At 39.1% G+C, this 21,183-nt stretch overlaps 1 protein-coding gene across 1 annotated transcript in view; it reads right to left on the reverse strand.

Annotated features, from left to right (window-relative positions):
* The window catches only part of LOC121290029 (regulator of G-protein signaling 10-like), a 54,139-nt gene extending 46,168 nt beyond the window's left edge, over nt 1-7,971 (reverse strand). The window contains exon 1 of the mRNA XM_041210170.1: nt 7,699-7,971. Within this exon, the coding sequence (XP_041066104.1) occupies nt 7,699-7,750 (52 nt within the window). The 5' untranslated portion in view covers nt 7,751-7,971. The remainder of the gene's footprint in view (nt 1-7,698) is intronic.
* Nucleotides 7,972-21,183: the final 13,212 nt, after the last annotated feature.

The following is a 21,183-nucleotide window of genomic DNA, read 5'->3' on the forward strand; positions in this document are numbered from 1 at the left end:
TTTCCCCAAAGTTTTAGCTCACAAAATGTAACAGACAATTTTTTTAAAATCTTGGTTTACATTCAGATTTAATATTATCAGGTAACTCAAACAAGTGAGGAAAGCTACAAACCTTCAAAATGATTTCAGTAAAGGAACCTTTGCCAATCCTGTCACACTGACTGTAGCTACATCATACACTTACTACATGATTTTTGACAACTTTGCATAAGTCAACTGAATGAATTTGGTGGCTTACACTATAAATTGAGATATGAATATAGCTTTGAAGTCCTTGATCCACAATGGCTAATCATGCTGTCTTTACACAGGGTTAATGAAGTGTCTGGGTATTTTAGCAGCAGTGTGAATGCAGCAGCAGTAGCTATATTACTGCCTCCAATGCTGACCATTCACGTTGATGTTCTAAATCAAGATTGAAGAACTGGATGCCTGCTATTAGTTGCTGGTAAGTTAAACAGCTGACATGCAAGCTCTTTGATGCCCTTCAACTATGAAATGCCTTGATTTGTTTTGCTAGGTTAAAGGCATTAAATAATGTAAGTTGCCATTCCCTTCCTTCTCTCCTAAAACCAATGGCCCAAATCTTCCAGCCTCCAGTTCGTCAGCTATGGGACATGCATTGGGAGATGTGCATCAGGACCCCATGGAAGCCCTGATGCTAGACATAGGTGGGAATTACCTGGGAAGTTTAAACATCCAATGGGCTGATTACTTACTGCCCGGGACCCTCCGCAAATGCATTCACTGCCATGCTTGGAGTGGAGACTTTGGCCAGAAATGCAGGACTTACCTGGATAGTTACCCAGGAACTGTTTGACAGCTTACTATCTGGTCTAACAGCTGTGTAACTCAACGGAGCATCACAATGACTATCTGCTATCCACTCATCCACCTACCCATTCACTGACTCATCCACTCATCCATAGCCCACACTTGGACCTTTAAAAACATCTCTGAGTATGGCAGTTACTGCCCTCTCCTTTCCCTAACTTTACTACATTCTCCTTCCCCCAACTCTACTACACTTGCTGGACTTACCCTGGAGAAATCCATTTCTGCTTCAGCCAGGATCAGAAGGTTACAAGAAATGTGCAGAATTGCCAGGTTAGAAAATACTTTGCAAACAAAAGATCTAGGCAAAGGAAAGTAACTATAGTGCTTCAACTGCAATCAATTAACTTAGAAAAATGACAGAAATACACAGTATCATTCACTGTCACACCTGGCAGTGATGGCACTCACTCAGCCATCAGAGGAGCTGACCATACTTTGATACAGATGGCAACAAAGAAATATATACCAAACTATTTTTTTAAACTGAAAATATGCTGCAATCAAAGTTTACAATGTTGTTACAGTCTTTAAGGGCTTTAGATATCTTTATAAACAATAGTTTTATGCACACAACAGCCTTTTATCACACTGATTACTTAGTCTATTGAAATGTATTTCTTGTGTTTCCAAAATGGCACTACGAAAGTCTAAAGTAATGGGATTTTCCTTCCTCCTTTCACTATTCTTCCCCATTTTGGAAACAAAGTTGGATCTAAAAGACTTTTTTTTTATATTTTAAGTTTTTCTTGATTTGTTATTGCAACTATATCCTTCAACCCAACATGATATTATAAACCTCTTCAAATACTTCAATGCTTTTGTGTGTGTGTGTGTGTGTGTAATAAACTCTGATTACTAACATCTTTCCAATGAAGAATTCTGTTTTAAAAGATAAGAATTTGTAACTGTACTACAACATGAAACTATTACTGTACATTTATCTGAAATTTTATGTTGTTGCCACCCAAGTACAATTTATCCAGGTCTTCTCATAGACCCAGTAACAAGTAATGTCAACTTAGTGAGTCCCTTTCATGATTACAATTATATCTTATTGCTATGCAGCCTAGTATATTTTAAAAAGCCCTGAAACGCAATTTGCTAAAAACTGAATAAAAGGAATCAGCAGTAATTTGGTAGTAAAAGTGTAACAAATTTAAATAGTTCAGTAAAAGAAATATGAAAAATACAAAACAGAGCTATCTAACAATCCAAGTTTTGGTTCAAGATTTTAGGAGTCTATTTGAGCTCTATCAAAAAGTTGATGGAATTTAGTCAACTGACCATAAAGGATGGTATTTAATGGAAGTGACAGGGGTCTCACCCGCCTGCTAGAGAGCCAATGAGAGCCCCATATCACCTTCTTTTGGGAAGGCCCACCAAATTAAGTGCCTGAGTGGGCAGTGACAGGCCTTCCCTGAGATCAAGGAACCTGGGGGCAGAAATCCAGCCCCTGAGAGCTGCTGGCCAATCACAGGGCATTAAATTTTGCCCATGATTTCTGTAGTAGTATAATTCCAGTTCTCAATAAACCTATATTAGTAACTATCCAATTTGATGTGTTTGGCTATATTTTCCCCTTTCAAGCTCCACATTAAAGGAGAGTCAATGCCACACTGATACTTATGATTCCCAACAATTGATATATTTTGTCATTGGGCTTTTCTGTTGCTGTTGTCAATGTCCAAACCATTCTATGGTCTCGGATAAAGGGTTAAATGGAGGCATAAAGAAAATGGCAAACAAATGACAAAGCTGCTCTATTTTCTTTATTAAATCTTTCCTGTTGAGAGATTTATTCATGTGTATTTGTTGTGGCGAAATTGCTAATGTGTTTCTAAAGAATGGGTTCCTAAATTAGTGAAGAAATATATTAGTGCAAAAGGTTATCCAATGCTAACACAAGTGTTAGAACAGATCATTCTGTGAAAATGCATAGCAATATGTTGGACTCCCCTCGTATAATTTCTGATGTTAAGTTTTGCATTAAGTAACTAATTTGACATATTTTCTCACAAAATGGGATTTCTCTCAAAGAATCAAATAGACCAATTTACAAATTAAGTCCATTTTATAAAAAAAATCCAGGTTGTAAATTAAAAATGAATCACTGTATTTATAGCAATTCACAATGCATTTCATTTAAGCTTTAATATGCTATAGACGCAATATATTAGGAAAAGGGCACTGTCTAAATAAGGTAAAGTTAGATGATCGGAAGCATTTAATGATGCTTATGGCACAGATGTGGAAAGCAGCTACCAGTGTTTTCCATCAGTTGCTTTTATTTTCTTTGTAATTTTGCATCAGTTTCATTTGATAATCATCTCTTTAATGCTGTCAAAAACGGTAGGTAATATTGACATGATATTAGTAATCCTTTTGAACATTAAAGCTATGACAGTGACAACTAACTCACAATGGAAAATAATTAGCCATAAAAAAGTTAAAATTTCAACTCATCACAAACAAACAGAACACTAAATAATGAAAGTATCACACTTACCAAATATTCTGCTTGAGATTTGATCCTTTTGTCAGTTTTTTGCTTCACTGATTAAATATGTTGGCTTTATAAATAGCAATATTGTCCAGTATGCAACGCTGGTTCCTGATTTTTGCATTAGGCAGGAACTAGCTTTGCAAAGCAGAAGTCGGGATTTTTTTGTAAATAAAATGCATAATTTAAACAAAAGTAAAATAGAAAAACTCCTGATGGCATTTTGTTTTAACAATACGCCGTATTAATTGCTGCATCCTGTAACTTTAATGAATTTAAGGGTTACCTTGGGTCATTATTTACTCTTCCTATCCTGGAAATCAGATTATATATCTGCTAATTTCTGTTCGATGTTCTGTGACTCTACTTGGTCCATTAAAAACACCAAGCACCAATAGTGAAAAATTATCTTAATGTGCAAAAGAAGTTCTTGTGAACACTATCTCAAAAATCCAAAATACACACAGACCACTTCTTTAAAGTAACAATTATAGAACAAAGAACAAAGAACAAAGAACAAAGTACAGCACAGGAACAGGCTCTTCAGCCCTCCAAGCCTGTGCCCATCATATTGCCCGTCAAACTAAAACACTTTGCACTTCCGGGGTCTGTATCCCTCTATTCCCATCCTATTCAGGTACTTGTAAAGCTGCCTCTTAAACACCACTATCGTACCTGCTTCCACCACTTCCTCTGGCAGCGAATTCCAGACACTCACTACCCTCTGGGAAAAAAACTTGCCTCGCACATCTCCTCTATAGTTTTCTCCTCTCACCTTAAATCTAAGTCCCCTAGTAATTGACTCTTCCACCCTGGGAAAAAGCTTCTGACTATCTACTCTGTCCATGCCACTCATAATTTTGTAAACTTCTATCAAGTTGCCCCTCAATCTCCATTGCTCTAGTGAGAACAATCCAGGTTTCTCCAACCTCTCCTCATAAGTAATAACCTCCAGACCAGGCAGCATCCTGGTAAAGCTCCTCTGCACCCTGTCCAACGCCTCCATATCCTTCTGGTAATGTGGTGACCAGAATTGCACACAATATTCCAAATGTGGCCTAACCAAGGTTCTATACAGCTGCAGCATGACTTCTCAGCTTTTATACACAATAACCCTGCAGATGAAGGCAAACATGCCATATGCCTTACTGACTACCTTATCCACCGGTGTTGCCACTTTCAGTGATCTGTGGACCTGTACACCCAGATCCCTCTGCCCGTCGATGCACTTAAGCGTTCTGCCATTTACTGTATAATTCCTATCTGTATTAGACCTTCCAAAATGCATTACCTCACATTTGTCCGGATTAAACTCCATCTGTCATTTCTCCGCCCAAGTCTCCAACTGATCTATATCCCGTTGTATCCTTTGACAATCCACTTCACTATCTGCAACTCCTCCAACCTTAGTGTCGTCTGCAAACTTACTAATTAGCCCAGTTACATTTTCCTCCAAATCATTTATTATACTACAAACAGCAAAGGTCCCAGCACTGATCCCTGCGGAACTCCACTAGTCACAGCCCTCCATTCAGAAAAGCACCCTGCTACTCTCTGTCTTCTATGACCAAGCCAATTCTGTAACCATCTTGCCAGCTCACCTCTGATCCTGTGCGACTTTACCTTCTGTACCAGTCTGCCATAAGGGACCTTGTCAAAGGCCTTACTGAAATCCATGTATATAACATCCACTGCCCTTCCATCGTCGATCATCTTTGTCACTTCCTCGAAAAACTCAATCAAATTAGTGAGACACAACCTCCCCTTCACAAAACCATGCTGCCTCTCACTATTACGCCCATTTGCTTCCAAATGGTAGTAAATCCTGTCTTGAAGAATCTTCTCCAATAATTTCCCTACCACTGACTTAAGGCTCACCGGCTGTAATTTCCTGGATTATCCCTGCTACCCTTCTTAAACAATGAAACAACACTGGCCATTCTCCAGTCCTCTGGGACCTCACCCGTAGCCAGTGAGGATACAAAGATTTCTGTCAAGGACTCAAATTATACTGTAACGCTGTTAGGATTCAAACGTTTAAAGACCCTTAGAAGGAAAGTGTGAAATGTATCAAGCGCTGATCAATAAGCATTACAAATCCCATTACCTCTCTTCCTGAATTCCTAAATGGTCAGTGTTCAAAAAAGTGAATTCATAATATCTAGTTCTTGGGAGTCTTTTCTCAAAAATGTAACTTTCTTTTAAAAAATGTTGAAATTACAGTATTGGGTATCTAAGCACTCAAACTAGCATGATTTAACTAATAGGAAGTCGACAGTGCAAGAGTTTTACTCCAACTTTTAGCCTGCATTGTTTAATTTATTAATAGCTGGGTGTAACAATTATGTTGTGTTGATATCTGGCTTTGTACTAATTCATTGTCTGATTGCATTATGTATAGCCACACTAAACCAGCATGTTAATATATATGTTAGTCTTTGTTGATAATCTATATAATCTTCAATGCATCAGCTGACATACATGGTCAGTTTCCCTGAATTTTCTATTTTGGAGATTGTTACTTATGTTTAAAAATCTTATGAGATTTAATTTTATCTTATTGAAACAAATTGTAGTTTATCACCATGGTTAAACCACTGAAACATGAAAATTAAACAATTTTCAGAAGATTTCAAAAAAATTTTGCACTAGCCTATGTTATGAAATGCAGTCCTAATCTCAACAGCATGGTGTGCATAGTGTAGAGTAACAGCATGCTATCCTTAACAAACCATGCTGTTAGCTACTGGCACCTGTACTACCTGCAACACTTATCATAATGATCACAGCAGTGAACTGGAAAAAGTATTTGTTGTGCCAATGAAAAAAATGAATCAGAGAGAAACCTGCAGATTCTAATCAATTATATCTCACTGCATATTTCAGAGCTGCATTTTGTGGTTTGTCAAGCTCAATTACTGAGAATCATGTCCACTATGAAATATTACATTTTAGGTATACATAAGGCAGAGCCAATTGAATTAAAACTAACAATAAATGTAAAATCTCACCCTGCTGCACAACAATCATTATTTCAATACTGGATTGTTTTTCGCAATCATGAGGATTGCAGGTAGCACAAAGGAAACAAAAATGTGACAATCAGCCAAACCTATAAACCTGTACATTAATTAACCCAGTGGGGTATATGTAGAATTAATTTAAACCTATACCATATCTTATGTCACAACAAGCATGGAATATGGGATTCAAAGATAAATACACGCCGTCTCAATCATTGCTTTCCAACTGCAAAGTGGATACTGGAATAATTGGAAAGTATTCAGTCAACCAAATGTACAGTGCATGAGAATCTGTTTAAGGCATGTAGGAAGACATAATGTACTGATAACGCATTCTTCTTAAGAGTATCTAATCATTAAAGATCAATGATAGGAGTAAGGGGGCACAGTAGACGAATAACCCAGGTAAAGGAGAAGGGAGCTCAGACTAATTTCCTTTTCCGTAATACCAGTATGATGAAGATGATCATGGTTTGGATCCCAAAGCGGCTAGTTTTGCCCAGGACACAAACTTAGTGAAGGAAGCAGTTTCATCACACTTGTCATGCATGTCTTAACCAATTAGTTATGTACAAAATGGCTGTTCTGTATAAGTGATGTTTGTCTATCTTGTGAGACAGGTAATCTCCAAACAGGGCAAATGAAATCTGATAAGAAGAAATAACAGATGCGTAAAGAATATTTACACATACAAATACATTATGCCTCCTAACTTTCCTCTGTACTTTGTTCTGAAAAGAAAACTAGTACTTCTAAAGAAGTTAAGTGCTGCCAGATGGTAAAAAAATTACGAAGAAAAGCGGTAGCAAGTCCTTCCCGTAGCCAATTCCTCATTCATGAGGTCGAGAAAGCGCATTCTTGGACTAACACCAATAAAAAAAAACCATTTAGCAAACAGCAAGAGCTCTCTGGCGGGTGGAATTTAAAAGAAAAGCAGATTGGACCGTTAAAGATCAAGAGAAACTTGGGGAGTCAGCTACTTTCTATCTTGCAGTTTCCAGCTTCTAGTTCCGCATTTTGGCGCAAAAGTGAGTCTGACAGCGAGGGGCCGGCGTTCAGCACAACTTTCCGCCCGGGCAGCCGGCTTCTCGTAAAGTGCGGCAACTCCGCAAAAAAAAACCGTTAGCGGGAGAGGGGGTGGGGGGGGGGGGGGAATGGGGGGTGGGGGGTAAGGGGAGAGAGGATGAGGGGGTGAGGAGGGGGAGGGGGGGTGAGGAGGTGGAGGAGAGAGGGGGATCGCGTGAGGGGTAACAAGAGCCATAACCCAGCAAAGAGAACCAGCCGCAGTCCCGACTGCTGAGCGGAGATGAGGCTGGAAGCGGCGAGTGTCCCCCTTACCTGAGGGTGGCCGCTTGCGGCTCAGCCGGCTGACAGCTTTGGACACGAACATGATCCTCGGTGAGACTTGAGGAGGGGTGGGGGGGAGGGAATAAGGAGCTCGGACTCTCTCTCGCAACTTCAGCTCTTTCCCTCTCTCACTGAGTCACTGACGCGAGAAGTGTGCATCTTCCTCCTCCCCTCTGCTATAACAAGTGTGGCATGGGCTTCCTGTGGTTACACTTGGCTCAAAATGCATCACAAGTTCAGCCCTCGCAATTCATTGACACCCAAACAGCCTCTGAAAGAACAGGAAGAGAGAGAGAGAGGAGAGTAAGATCAAAGAAAGGAAATATGAAGCTGTGTCATCAGTGTAGGTGGATGAAAGGATATCCATTTCCTTTTACTGATTTCTCAGTACAGTCATCAACTATGCAGAATTCTTCTGGGCTGTTCAGGAATTACCCGGCCTATAGGAAACTCTGCCTGCTTAAAGAATGCATACTTTAAATAAAATCTTAATAGCTGGCTGTATTGTCATCAAGTCCAACGCTTTGCAAAGAATTTAATAAGTTTTGAGGCAGCTAATCAATAGGAGTTGGCAACATTTCATTATTTGTGTTTTTGTCCGCTTTTTTGCTATATAGAATATAAATGACCAAAACAGGCCATTCAGGCCAATTAGTTCATCCTGGCATTTATGTTCCACCTCAGCCTCTTCCCATGTTTTCTCCTATTAGTGTAACTCTTCTCCTTTCTCCCACGTGTGCTTATCTAGCTTCCCCATAAATGCAACTATCCTATTCACCTCAACTACTCCCTGTGGCAGCAAGTTCCACATTCTCATCACTTTCTGGGTAAAATAAAGTTTTTTTTCTGAATTCCCTAGCTGATTTCTTAGTGACTATCTTATATTGATGGTCTTCAGTTTTGCTCTTGCCCACAAGTAGAAACGTTCTTTCTATGCCAACTCTTATAAAAATCTTTCATAATTTTAAAGACTTCTATTAGATCAGCTCCAGCTTTCCTGATTGGTATAACCTCGCAGTTCTGGTATATCCATGTAATATTTTGTAGCCTTTTCAGTGCCTCTATATAATTTTCATAATATAGTGAGCAGAGCTGTACATGGTACCCCAAGTGTGGTCTAACCAACATTTGATACAAACTTAGCATCTCTTTACTTTTCAATTCTATCACTCCAGGAATAAACCCCAGTCCTTAGTTTACTCTTGTAATCTACTACGGAAGTGATTCGAGAAATTATGGCATATACACAATAGAATTATCCTTCATCTGGACCATTTTAATTGTCTCAACAACATCCACCTGTTTCCATTGTTATAGCTTGCTTCCAGTATTGTCCTCTTCAATTTTGCAGACTGATCTTGTAATGACTTGATGGAGCAGACAGGTTTTAACAAGGAACAGATAAACTTTATTACAGAGAGCTTTTCAGGTGCTATATGCTCGACCAGGACCCTTGCCAGGAAGCCCCGCCACCCCTGGATTACCCGAATTTGGGCTCGTTGGTTGAAGCCTCCAAGAATATCACGTGACCCCTGATAGATAGCAGAAGAGGCTATACCTTCAGTTACTACAGGCTTCCCTGTATCTCAGCCCAATTATCAGCTGTCTCACTCTTTGTTTACTGTTAGTGGTTGCTGTTGGGAAGGATCCTGCTCCCACTTTCTGTTTTCAGGTATTATAAACCTCTTTGACCACTTGTGTTAAGGTGGAAAGAACCTGCTTTTATATATTGACTTTCACATCCTCAGAACATTCCAAAGTGCCTTACAGTCAATTAATTACTTTTGAACTGTTGACTGTTAGGCAAACACACAAGCAATTTGTACACAGCAAGGTCCGACAAACAGTACTAAGATGAATGACCAAATAAACTGTTTTGGTATAGTTGGGGAATGAATGTTGGCTAGGACATCAGGAGAATTCTCTGCTCATCTTTAAAAAGTACAATTGAACTCCCTCGGTACTGCATTGATTGGTCAGCCTAGATTATGTGCTTAAGTCCTGGAGTGGGGTATTAAACTACAATTTTTTGGCTCAATCCAGCATGCTACTAACTGAACCCATGTTACACTTTTAGCAGTGAGACTTTCAGCACTGACAATGTCAGTGGAAAGAAAAACAATCAATGAATTGATGTATGTTCATCATACGAACATACGACCTAGGAGCAGAAGTAGGCCACTTGGCCCTTCAAGCCGTCTCTGCCATTCAATAAGATCATGGCTGATCTGACTGTAACCTCCTGCCTATCTCCAATAACCTTTCACCCTCTTGTTAATCAAGAATCTATCTAGCTCTGCTTTAAAAATATTCAAAGACCCTACTTCCACTGCCTTTTGAGGAAGAGAGTCCCAAAGACACATGAACCTCTGAGAGAAATTACTTCTCCCCATCTCTGAAATCCCTAAATGGGTGACCCCTTATTTTTAAATAGTGACCCCTAGTTCTAGATTTCCCCACAAGAGGACATATCCTCTCCACATCCACTCTGTCAAGATCCTTCAGGATCTTAAATGTTTTGATCAAATCACTTCTTACTCTTCTAAACTCCAGTGGATACAAGCCTAACCTGTCCAACATTTCCTCATAAGACAACCTGCCTTATGGCAGCCGGATGGTAAATGCCAAGCTGCCCAAATCCCAGAGGGAAACTTAAAGCAGCTGCCACAGATATTTGCAATTTGTATTTATTTCAAGATGTGGGCTTTGAATCCAGTAAAAAGAAGGCCACCGAAGCTTAGAGGGTTTTTACAAAACTAAATTAAACATTTATTTATTTAGAAATGATTTTAAGCACATACATATGTTTACAAATTTCTGCTATGATAACTCCTAGCTTCCCTAGTTAATCTAACTCCAGTTACAGCTCCGTTAAGGCAACTGTAAAACACATAAATTTTAAAAGACCCAGGTAAAGTAACACGATACTCTAATCAGTTGAATTCAAAGTAAGTTTTCTTCACTTCAGTTCTTGCAGACAGCAATTTGGGCACAGAGACTGAAGACTTTTCACAGTTGTTAGATCTTAGAATTCCTTCTTCCCTACACACAACCTCATCTCCTTTATATAGATTTCCCCCTTTCCAATGTAAATCCCATAGTTCTAATATTCCTTTTCAACTCTACTTTCCTAATAATAAAAATTTTTCATAGAACCAATTTTATCAGTAAACTTTGGGAAAAATAAACACACTTTCTTAACTTCTTCCGGCTAGGTGAAACATTTCACCCCCTCCTTTGAATTCAAGCTAGTCTGGTTTATTTAAAATGCAAATGTTCCCTTTACACCTCACATTCTAAAACTTCCCCCATGTTTACCTACTTAGCATTTCAAACCTAGCTTCCCATCTGATATGTCAAAGCACCCAGACCAGCTGTCTGTAATTCAATTAAAACCCACACATATCCATAAACACAGAACCCACTATTAATCTACAATAAATTCCGATTACATTATGAAAGTTATTATATCTTCCTAACACTGCCCATTCCTGGTATTAGCCTAGTGAACCCTCTCTGAACTGCTTCTAATGTATTTACATCTTTCCTTAAATAAGGAGACCAATATTGTGCACAGTACTCCAGATGTGGTCTCACCAATGCCTTGTACAACTTCATAGTAGACATAATAGGACTGAAAATGCTAAACCAGCTGTTGGGGGTTGGAGATTTGAAGTTATCGACATTAAGTCTAATAATAAAAGGAGAAAAGCACATTTCAAAAAGTAAGTTTATTTAATTTAAATTTACAACCTGTGCTATTGGGAGCACCAAGGCTGATTTAATGATAAAAATTGGTCGCATTGGGACACCGAAGCACAAACTGTAAATTGGAATATAGCTTCTGGAAAATTGGAACTTGCAAAACTGCATCCAATGAAAGTTGCAGCTCATTTAACTAAATTACAAAACATTTAATGAAATATGTAATGTGGGTCCCATCACATGTATTATTTTGACCTTGACAGAAGCCTGATACAGACAGTCTAAGATGATATATTCTGTTTGATATCTTACTAGGAGACAAATAAAATCACTCTGTTGAATGATGAATTCTGTATTTGTAGATTTGAAAATACCTAGAAGCCATCAGCCCCAACAAGGGACCATATCTTCCATGCAGGGCAGCATCTGTAATGTAAAGGACAAGCAGTAATCATTGTTCTCAAGGCATTTGAACAATGGTTGATAGTGTTACCAACTCTGGCTGGACATATTTCAGGAGACTTGGAGAAAGTGACATCATGGAAAGCCAGCAGCTCGCATGAGCGGGTTCTAGGTTTATGAGGTTTTTTTTATTCATTCATGGGATGTGGGCATCACTGGCAAGGCCAGCATTTATTGCCCATCCCTAATTACCCTTGAGAGCTGCCTTCTTGAACCGCTGCACTCCATGAGGTGTAGGTAAACCCACAGTGCTGTTTGGGAGGAAATTCCAGGATTTTGAGCTGGTGACAGTGAAGGAACAGTGATATATTCCCAAGTCAAGATGGTGTATGGCATGGAGGGAAATTTCCAGGTGGCATTCCCATGCATCTGCTACCCTTGTTGGCTGAACACGGATACAAATCCTGCCCCAATCCATTTTAATGCTGCCGTTGTACAATAATTGTGGTGGGTTGGGGTAGAGGTCCTGGAAACATCAGCAAAAAGAAAATCTCAATCTGAGCAGCTGAGCCAGCGGCTACTCTCACCTTTTACTTCAATTTCTGATATTGCACTTGACAATTCATATGACTGCATCCCTCCTCCCCACCTCCTCCCACAGCGCCCCCCCCCCCCCACAAACCCCCCCACCCCCCCATCCCCTATCATGTTCACAGTGTCCCAGCCAGTGCTCTGAGACCCTCCTTACTGATTTGGGAGTGATGATGCTAATGAACCAAACTGGCCCAACTCACTTACTGGCGTCAATGAAATATTGTTTTGAAATCTCCCAGAAGGCTTTATTTGGCCACGAGATGATTCATGCTGATTCCAGGCCATTTCAGGAGGGTTGGAAACCCTCTTGATGGCATTGGTCACTGTTGCCAATGTGGAAGAAGATAGGCAGAATTTCATTGTAACTTTTTGTCAAGCTCATCATCTTGTGTTCAGATAGACTGTTACTTGATGTAAAAGTCATGTTAGTAATCAGAATACCAGGTATTAGTAAGGAGGATGTTCAGGTTTGAATAGCATACTGTCTCCACATTGCTGACTAACATCTTTTTCTAATTTTGTAGGGCACAACTTGACCTACTGGAGTATAACTAAGCACATGCCCTGAACTCATGTGAAACTGGCATTATTAAAGAAAGCTTATTTCCTGGATCTGTGCTGCAGCAGACTGCAGTCAAAATACAAAAAGCATGGTGCATACTTCAACAGAGAGTGAATAGCATTGTGGATGCAACACTACATCAATGTCTGGCTTAATCATGTCAGATTCCTTCCCATGTCATCTTGAAATGTACATGCAAAATAACATTTTAGGACTGTCTTCACTGCAAGGGTCTGTGTAGCTCAGTAGGACATTTGGTTGTGCATTTACTACTGAGCCAAAAGGGGAGCTCCATCAGTATAAACTGTGATTAAAGTAATACATTATTTTATTAGCTTTCTTCAAAACACACTCCCACATGCACACATATTTGACAATCGACTTTTGTCCTAAAATGGTTAAACATGCAGCAAGAATTTTCAATAGGAAAGTGATTCATGGGTGCATGTTTCATCCATATTATTTGTCAGTAGAAAGTATGTCATACAGATTTCTTTTTTCATTTCATTTCATCCTTTCCTGACTCATATGCTCCCTAAAACTTTACTGATTTTGTAAAACAATCATTATTGTTGAGGATTTTGTAGGCCTCTTTTTACAGTGAGTTGTGAAGGAACTATAGATTTTTGTTTAGTACCGCACTTCAGTGATAAAAAATACTGTAAAGTGAATAAAGCTAGAAATATATCTATGTACATAGTCCCATGTCCTTTCACCCATGCTAGTTTTTCGCTTCCATTTTATATATAGGTTGTAACAGTGTGTCATGGCACCTCTTCCCCTTTTAAGATGCAAACTTCACAACTTATGTAATTTTCTACCTCATATGATTCTCACTTATCATTCACACCTGCTCTTATAATGAATTTTACTAGAACAAAAGTGTACTTTCTTCAACAATTCTGCAAGAATAGGCTACCCCTCAGGATCTATCAAAACATCGCAGAAATGTGGAATAATTTAACTAGGATTGTTCAAAATATTGGACAAACCAGTGGTGGTACTAGAGCTTAAGCAAAACCCAACACTGATAATATTAAACTGGTGAGTGACATACGGTGCAGGCGGAGTAGGTAATTCTGAATGAAAGATGCCCTTGCCATTATATCAACGTATCAGATCAGGCTCAATGGGCTAATTGGCCTACTCCTGTTCCTATTGATGAAGATACATATTTCAGAAAAAGTATACCTTACTGAATTTAGTTGAAGATGTTCCCTAAGAATGGGCTGAACTGATGTTTTTAATCTCAGTATTCACCACCACATTGAATAAATGTTGGAAATACTTATTTGACATTAATAATACTTTAATAAACATAAAGTAACAAGGAGGCTGATTATCTCTGTGCTCTGTGGGTAACAAATTATAAACCCTGAAAGTTTACTATTTTGTTGAACATAGCACACATAAAGTCCTCCAAAGTGTTTTATTCTAATTTGTACCATGTCAACAGAATATCGCAGCACCTTCTTGGTAATGACCATGAAATTCAGCTTGCTGTAACTCCAAAAATACTACATCCTTACAAAAAAGGAGCTAAACGTGGTATCTTTTTAGTCCTATTTCAATTAACCTGCTGTAATTATGTTTGCCAATACAATCAAACCTAACTTCTGTGACATTCAGATAAGAGAGTTCATTGAAAATTTATAGAATTTGGAGTACACTTTGGGTCATTGGCTATGTAATGCTTTACCACATTCTGCAAGGACACCCACAACCAACCTAGTACATAGGCAGTGGATGTGGTCACATTCCTTAACTTCTTTGCCTGCAGCAGCTTATAGGTATGCAGCATGGCTGCCCAATATGGATGGTACCCTGGAATGCCAAAGAGGGTAACCGTGCTGACACCCATCTGGCACAATATAACGTTCACTTCTCCAGCCATGTAAAGGGGGTTACATGCTGTGCCAGCCTATCCCTAGATTCTGTCTCATACCTCTGCACTGGTAATCTTTCACTTCGATTTTGCCTAGCACAAAACCCCCATCCCAGTCCTTAACACACTTGCAAAGTGTTGGGAATGCCTTTTGGAACTTCCTCTTTTAAGTTTCTGCATCACTTTAAATTTCATCTACACTGCAACTTTCCAGTCCCTTCATTAGACTAGTTTACTGCATAGGGCCAAAGCTTCAGTTGTAGTTTTAAATGCTTATATAAATGAGTTGATCCAGCAAAGTCCACCTACATTTTACTTCTGATTACGTTTATACAGCACATGGCCAGTTGGGACTGAACCTGATGATGTCTGCCCTCTAAAGTCTGTTCAACAAGCACTTTATCCGTAAGATCAAATGTAAAGTTAGACTTTCTTCTTTGTAAATAGTCACATTGTTGTTTAATTATTTATTTAAACAAAATTTAATATGGTATTTTATAAACCAAATTGACTTTTTTCAAGATCTATTTTACTGTGAAGAAAATTTCTGAAAGTAAACGCAGAGTCGTGAAGTTAAAATGAGGAATTTAGAGTAATGTAATGGATGATTTCACCACTCAAATTCACTTCCTCTATCAAGCAGAAACTTGCATTGGAACTTGCAGTGTTCTGTAAAATAGTTTGTGTGTAATTTTCCTTGTAGTTTCACAGAGCGTTATGGCATAGCCGAGCTGTGTTGATTTGTTTAAACGTTCTTAAGTAAATTACTAGGACTTCTGGTGCTCCTTTCATTGAATTTTTTAGCCAAAAGAAATTCTTAATGCGCTAGATGAGCCTTGTGCTGGAATGCTGAATTCAAACTGTATTTTAAATTAGATTAGTTTTAGGTGAGCTATAAAGATCGTAATTGAAAAATGCAGAAGGACTAAGATATTGTGTACCTTAATACCATTTGAGTTTTCAAGTTTTGACTATCTTGTTCAGGCTTGCTCAGTTCACAGAACAATGATACATAGACAGGTTGGTGAAATGGGCAAACACATGGCAGATGAAATTTAACACAGAGAAGGTGATGTGATGCATTTTGGTTGGAAGAACGAGAAGAAGCAATTTAAGCTAAAGGATACAATTCTAAAGAGGCTGCTGGAACAGAGAGGCCTGGGAGTATGCTCCGGAGATAAGGGATATCATTACATGGACAAGTCAGAGAAACTGGGGTTGTTTTCATTAGAAAAGAAAAGGTTAAGAGGAGATTAGAAAGAGGTTTTCACAATCATGAGGGGAAACTGTTCCCACTGGCAGATGGGTCAAGAAACAGAGGGCACCAATGTGAGGTAAATGGTAACTATCACCTATGGTGACATGAGGAAATGCTTTTTTTTACAAAGCAAGGATCTGGAATGCACTACCTGAGAAGGTGATGGAGGTAAATCAATCAAGGTTTTCAAAATGGAATTGGATAGGCACCTGAAGAGAAAAAAATTAAGGCTATGGGGAACATGCAAAAAGAGGCAATGGGACAATAAAGTGGAGATCCAAAGAAACTTGTACACCCAGGTATGTACTCCATTAGAATACAAGGGTGTAAAAGTAATGCTTCAGTTATACAAAGCCCTGGTTAGATCACATCTAGAGTACTGTGAGCAGCTCTGGGCATCACTCCTTAGAAAGGATATATTGGCCTTGGAGGGGATGCAGCACAGATTTACAAGAACGATACCTCCATTGGTTAAATTATGAGAAGAAATTATACAAAGTGGGGTTGAATTTCCTAGAATTTAGAAGGTTACGGGGTGTTTTGATTGATGTTTTCAAGCTCTTAAAGGAAACAGAAAGGGTAGATGGAGAGAAATAATTTCTGATAAAAAAAACATACTTTTTCAAAAAATGATATTTCATCCATGTGTAAACCACTTCTGTTGTTCTGGATCACTTCCCTGTCCTATATGTAGTCTCCCTTTTGGGCAGGAATATAAGCCACTTACTTGTGATTTGTTCTGAGGGACTGAGAGTAAAATACATCAAAGGCGAGAAAAACTTTAAAACTATTGATGATCAATCATTGACTGTTCAGTCATAATGGGCCGTAAACTCAGAGCTCCCCAGCACTGGATTTGGGGGGTACCTAGAGTAGGAACCAGGTAAGGGTTTGCATGGCAATTGCCCAGAGGAAGTGCATATTTCCACTGGACAATTGCACTGTGCTGGGAACCCTCCAAAAACGTGGTTCCACCAGGGTTATACCAATAGTTACCCTGAAAATGTTAGAAGAATTAAAACCTCTTCTAACTTCTGGGTAGCTATTGTAAAGACCCAGACCGACCCCCCAACAGGACACCCCCAACAGCTCTGATTCCCCAGGGGATTCCCCCCATCCCCGAATAACCACCTCCTCCTCCACAGTATTCCTCACCCGCCGACCCCCCATGGGATTCCCCCCACCTGCACAGGACCCGGGTCCGACTCTTACCCCCGACCGACGCCCCCCCCCCACCCAACCAACTCCTCAAACGTCCCACCCTCCAGCCACCCAGCTTCCAAATGTCTGGCCCGCTGCACCCCCTCCTGATGTCCAACCCCCTCCCCTCATCCCCACCCGACCTCCGAACACCTCCACCCCCAAATCCTTTTCACTTACCTTCTCCCTGGCCTGTCAGTTTGAATGGGACCTTTAAATTTACCTAAGTTTCGGCAGCTAGTGCCGTAAAAAAGAGGATGTGTCCTCCTTCAATTCGACAGTGCTGGACTTCGGGGCGAGACAGGCATGCAATAAATTGGTGTAGGTAAGTGGGCACAGATCCAACACTGATTGCCACTCCAAGGAAGCTACAGCCCGATATTTTATTTAATTAGCTTAATTCCACAGAAGATGGAAGTTGGCTCATGAATATGGAAAAACACAATAGTAATAGAGGGAAAACATTATTTACACACAAATAAAAAGGCAGGACAAACTGACAGAGAAACAGGTCAAGCAAAGGAACAGATGAAATAAAGTTAGTTTTGGGCAGCAACATTTTGTGGGGACTAGGCACAATGAAACAATGCTACAAATATCACTACTAACAGTCATTAATACGCAAACATTTAAAACAAAATCAATCATTGGAGTCGCAGATGCTGCTTGAAAACTTCATCTGGTATGCAGAGTTCAAACTTCATATTTTAAAAATGAATTATTGTGCTGAAATTATATCCAGCTCATCTTCACCCTCACAAAAATTGATTTGTCAGTAAAAATCACCTGCTACTAAGAAGAGAGCTCAAAGTGGGTATTGTGGCAGATGTCAATCAAATTCTAAATTGTCAAAATAAAAGAACTTGTTTCTTGCAATTTTGCAAGAAATGGAATTGCTCTTGCATTTTGCCTTCCTACTCTTTGGCTTTGCTAACTCTGCACAGGTTGATCCCATCTGTCATCTCTTAAATTCCTAACTATTAACTTTTGCCAACCATTAAATTCTTGCCCTTCAACGACCTTTTAGCATGAGCGTTCAACAGCAATTTCAAAAGCATAAACCTCAAATCTGTAATTTTGCTACAAGTACTCTGTTCGCATCCATGTATTTCAACAAACGGATCATCTGGTTATCATCACATTGCCGTTTGTGGGAGCTTGCTGTTCACAAATTAGTTACTGCATTTCCTGCGTTACAACAGTGATTACACTTCAAAAATACTTAATTGGCTGTAAAGTGCTTTGGGTCATCCTGAAATGAAAGACACTTAATAAATACAAGTCTTTCTTATTGTTTTAACAACTTCCTTTAACATGTCGCTTTTATTCTAGACTTGGATATTTTAAGACAATTATAATTTTGTGACATTTAGCAGTTTGTTTTTTTAAAATCATGTTTACACAATTTGTGTTAATGTTTTTTATTAAACGTTAATTTATAATAACGATATTTGAGTACAGTCACAATTCTGTACTACATCCAGAAACAAGATTAGCAATCTTAACTTTTCCTCATACTACTTAGTACTTAATTAGTTACAGATTTAGCTGCTGTCCAACAGCACCACTGCAGACTATTATAGATACACCTAATTATTGCTTGGAGCCAGGACTAACACTATTATTTCAACCTGTGTGCACCAGCAGAAAATATCGAACCAGTCATTTTATTGTATGTAGACATCTCACTTCTTTTCTAGGGATAGCCATCTGCCAGCTTCAAAATCTCTGATATTAAGCATTAAATTCAGATTGTCTCCGCTCCAACTGCTTTTGATTCAAGCTGTACTCAGTCTATAACAGCTGGCAAGAGAGCCTTGAGGACTCAGGGATTAGGAGGAAATAGTCTTGGCTCCCACAACTGAATAATTATGACCTGAATTGTGTTAAAAAAATTTCAGTTCACAGACCAAACATGCAGTGTTAAACATCAAATCTTCACTGAGCTAAAATTCCTTTTGGCTCAATGTCAGCAAAACCCAAACTATCCTATACATGTTCCAGGCTGCTACTTCGAGGTCAATAAACCTTCTGAGTTCAATTTCTGTTTGACCCTGTGCTGTTTCCTATTATCTTCCATTGCTGAAACCCTAATCCACACCTTCAACAACTCTAGGATTGATTTCTCGAATGACCTGCCTTACCTGCTGTCAAATTTGGGGATTTTTTAACACTAGTTATTCTTTCAAGTTCAGTGTTACCAGCAACTCCTCTGAACAGATTTCAAGCCTCTGAAGTGTACCTTTCCTGCCCAATGTCTAGGTAAAGAATTGTGATTGCAACAGATAACTCTTCCTCAGTACAGTTCCTAGAACGCATGACATGTCTCCAAGTGATTCTTCTTTCTTCAAAACGCAGACTGAATATGTAGTATATCAGACCAAGACTCGAGCTCTAGATGCTGTTTATATTTAAATCAAACAGATACATATTGTAAAATATAGAATCATACATTTCACTACCTGCCTCAATCCCTCACTCAAGCACAACTCAATAACAGCACAGAAAATGGCCTTTTGGTCCATTGTGCTTGTGCTGGCTCTTTGGCAGAGCTATCCAATTAGTCCTGCTCCCCTTCTTTCCCCACAGCCCTGTGAATCCTTTCCTTTGAAAGTTATTATTGAATCTGTTTCCACCATCATTTCAGGCAATGCATTCCAGATCACAGCAACTCGCTGTATTTTTTTTTTGCTCATCTCATTGCTAGTTCTTTTGCCAATCATCTTAAGTCTGTGTCCTCTAGTTACCAACGCTTTTTGTCACTGGAAACAATTTCTCCTTATTTTCCCTATCAAAATCTTTCATAACTTTGAACATCACTGTCAAATTTATTCTTCATTTCCCCACTCTAAGAACAACCCCAACTTTTCCAGTCCCTCCACACAACTGAAGTCCCTCATCCCATCAAGCCAAAAGACGTTGTGCCTATCACACAGATGAGTAATGTGCTATATCAATATTAGTGTCAGTGTGATGCCAGGTATGTAGGCCATACATCCCAACAATTGGTGGATCGCATCAAACAACACGTCCCTTCGGCTGTTCACAATAAGCTAAGCGCTGATCCTAATCAACCAGCCTATGCTTGCAAAACTCAGAACATAATGTCTAACATTAGATGAGATTGAGATTGGACAGCACTTGCTGAACAATTCCAAGTGTGCTAGGAATTATACTAACCACCAATTTAAGATTATCATTTGGGCAATGTAGTTCACTTATGCTTGCTAGAAGCTGCTATATTCATATGCTGGGACCTGTCCTCTGAGCAGAAAGAACATGTCCATGTTCCTTGGTTCACTCTCCATTACAATAGCCTCAACCAGAGTCAACTGGTTAACCAATCAGCACCCTATTGTTCCTCCCTTTGAAATTTGCTGAGTGCAAAACGAAAAGCTTCAACAGCTTTTTTCCCCCAGCAATACTCAAGATCTGTACTGTCAAATAACTATCTGAAAAACTGAAATATTAGTTGAGTTTTAATAAGTAAAACTGAAAGCTTGAATATCAAATGAAAACCATTTTTATCTACAAATTGTTGTGAAAGGTTACTAAGACTACTTGTCAAGGTGAAGTAATTATTTCCTTAAATGGCTCACAAGATAAGCATTTTTCTGTTCAGACAATTTGAGACAAATTAAAGGGTTCTTCCACTGAGCCTAAATGACAATTCAGTCAAGAGGAAATGAAAGCAGACACTACACTAAATTGAAGAAAAGTAAACGTATGGTGTATTAACTAATTAAACAAAAAACACACCAAATAGTGAACCCAAGTTGATATACTCAACCAGTGGTATCCCTCACTGCGGTGGGGTCAGAAACATGCTGGTGGCCTTCACTCTTGTGGTCTGAATTGCAGGTTAGTAAC

The sequence above is a fragment of the Carcharodon carcharias genome, chromosome 17, assembly GCF_017639515.1.
Source record: "Carcharodon carcharias isolate sCarCar2 chromosome 17, sCarCar2.pri, whole genome shotgun sequence".
NCBI lineage: Eukaryota > Metazoa > Chordata > Chondrichthyes > Lamniformes > Lamnidae > Carcharodon > Carcharodon carcharias.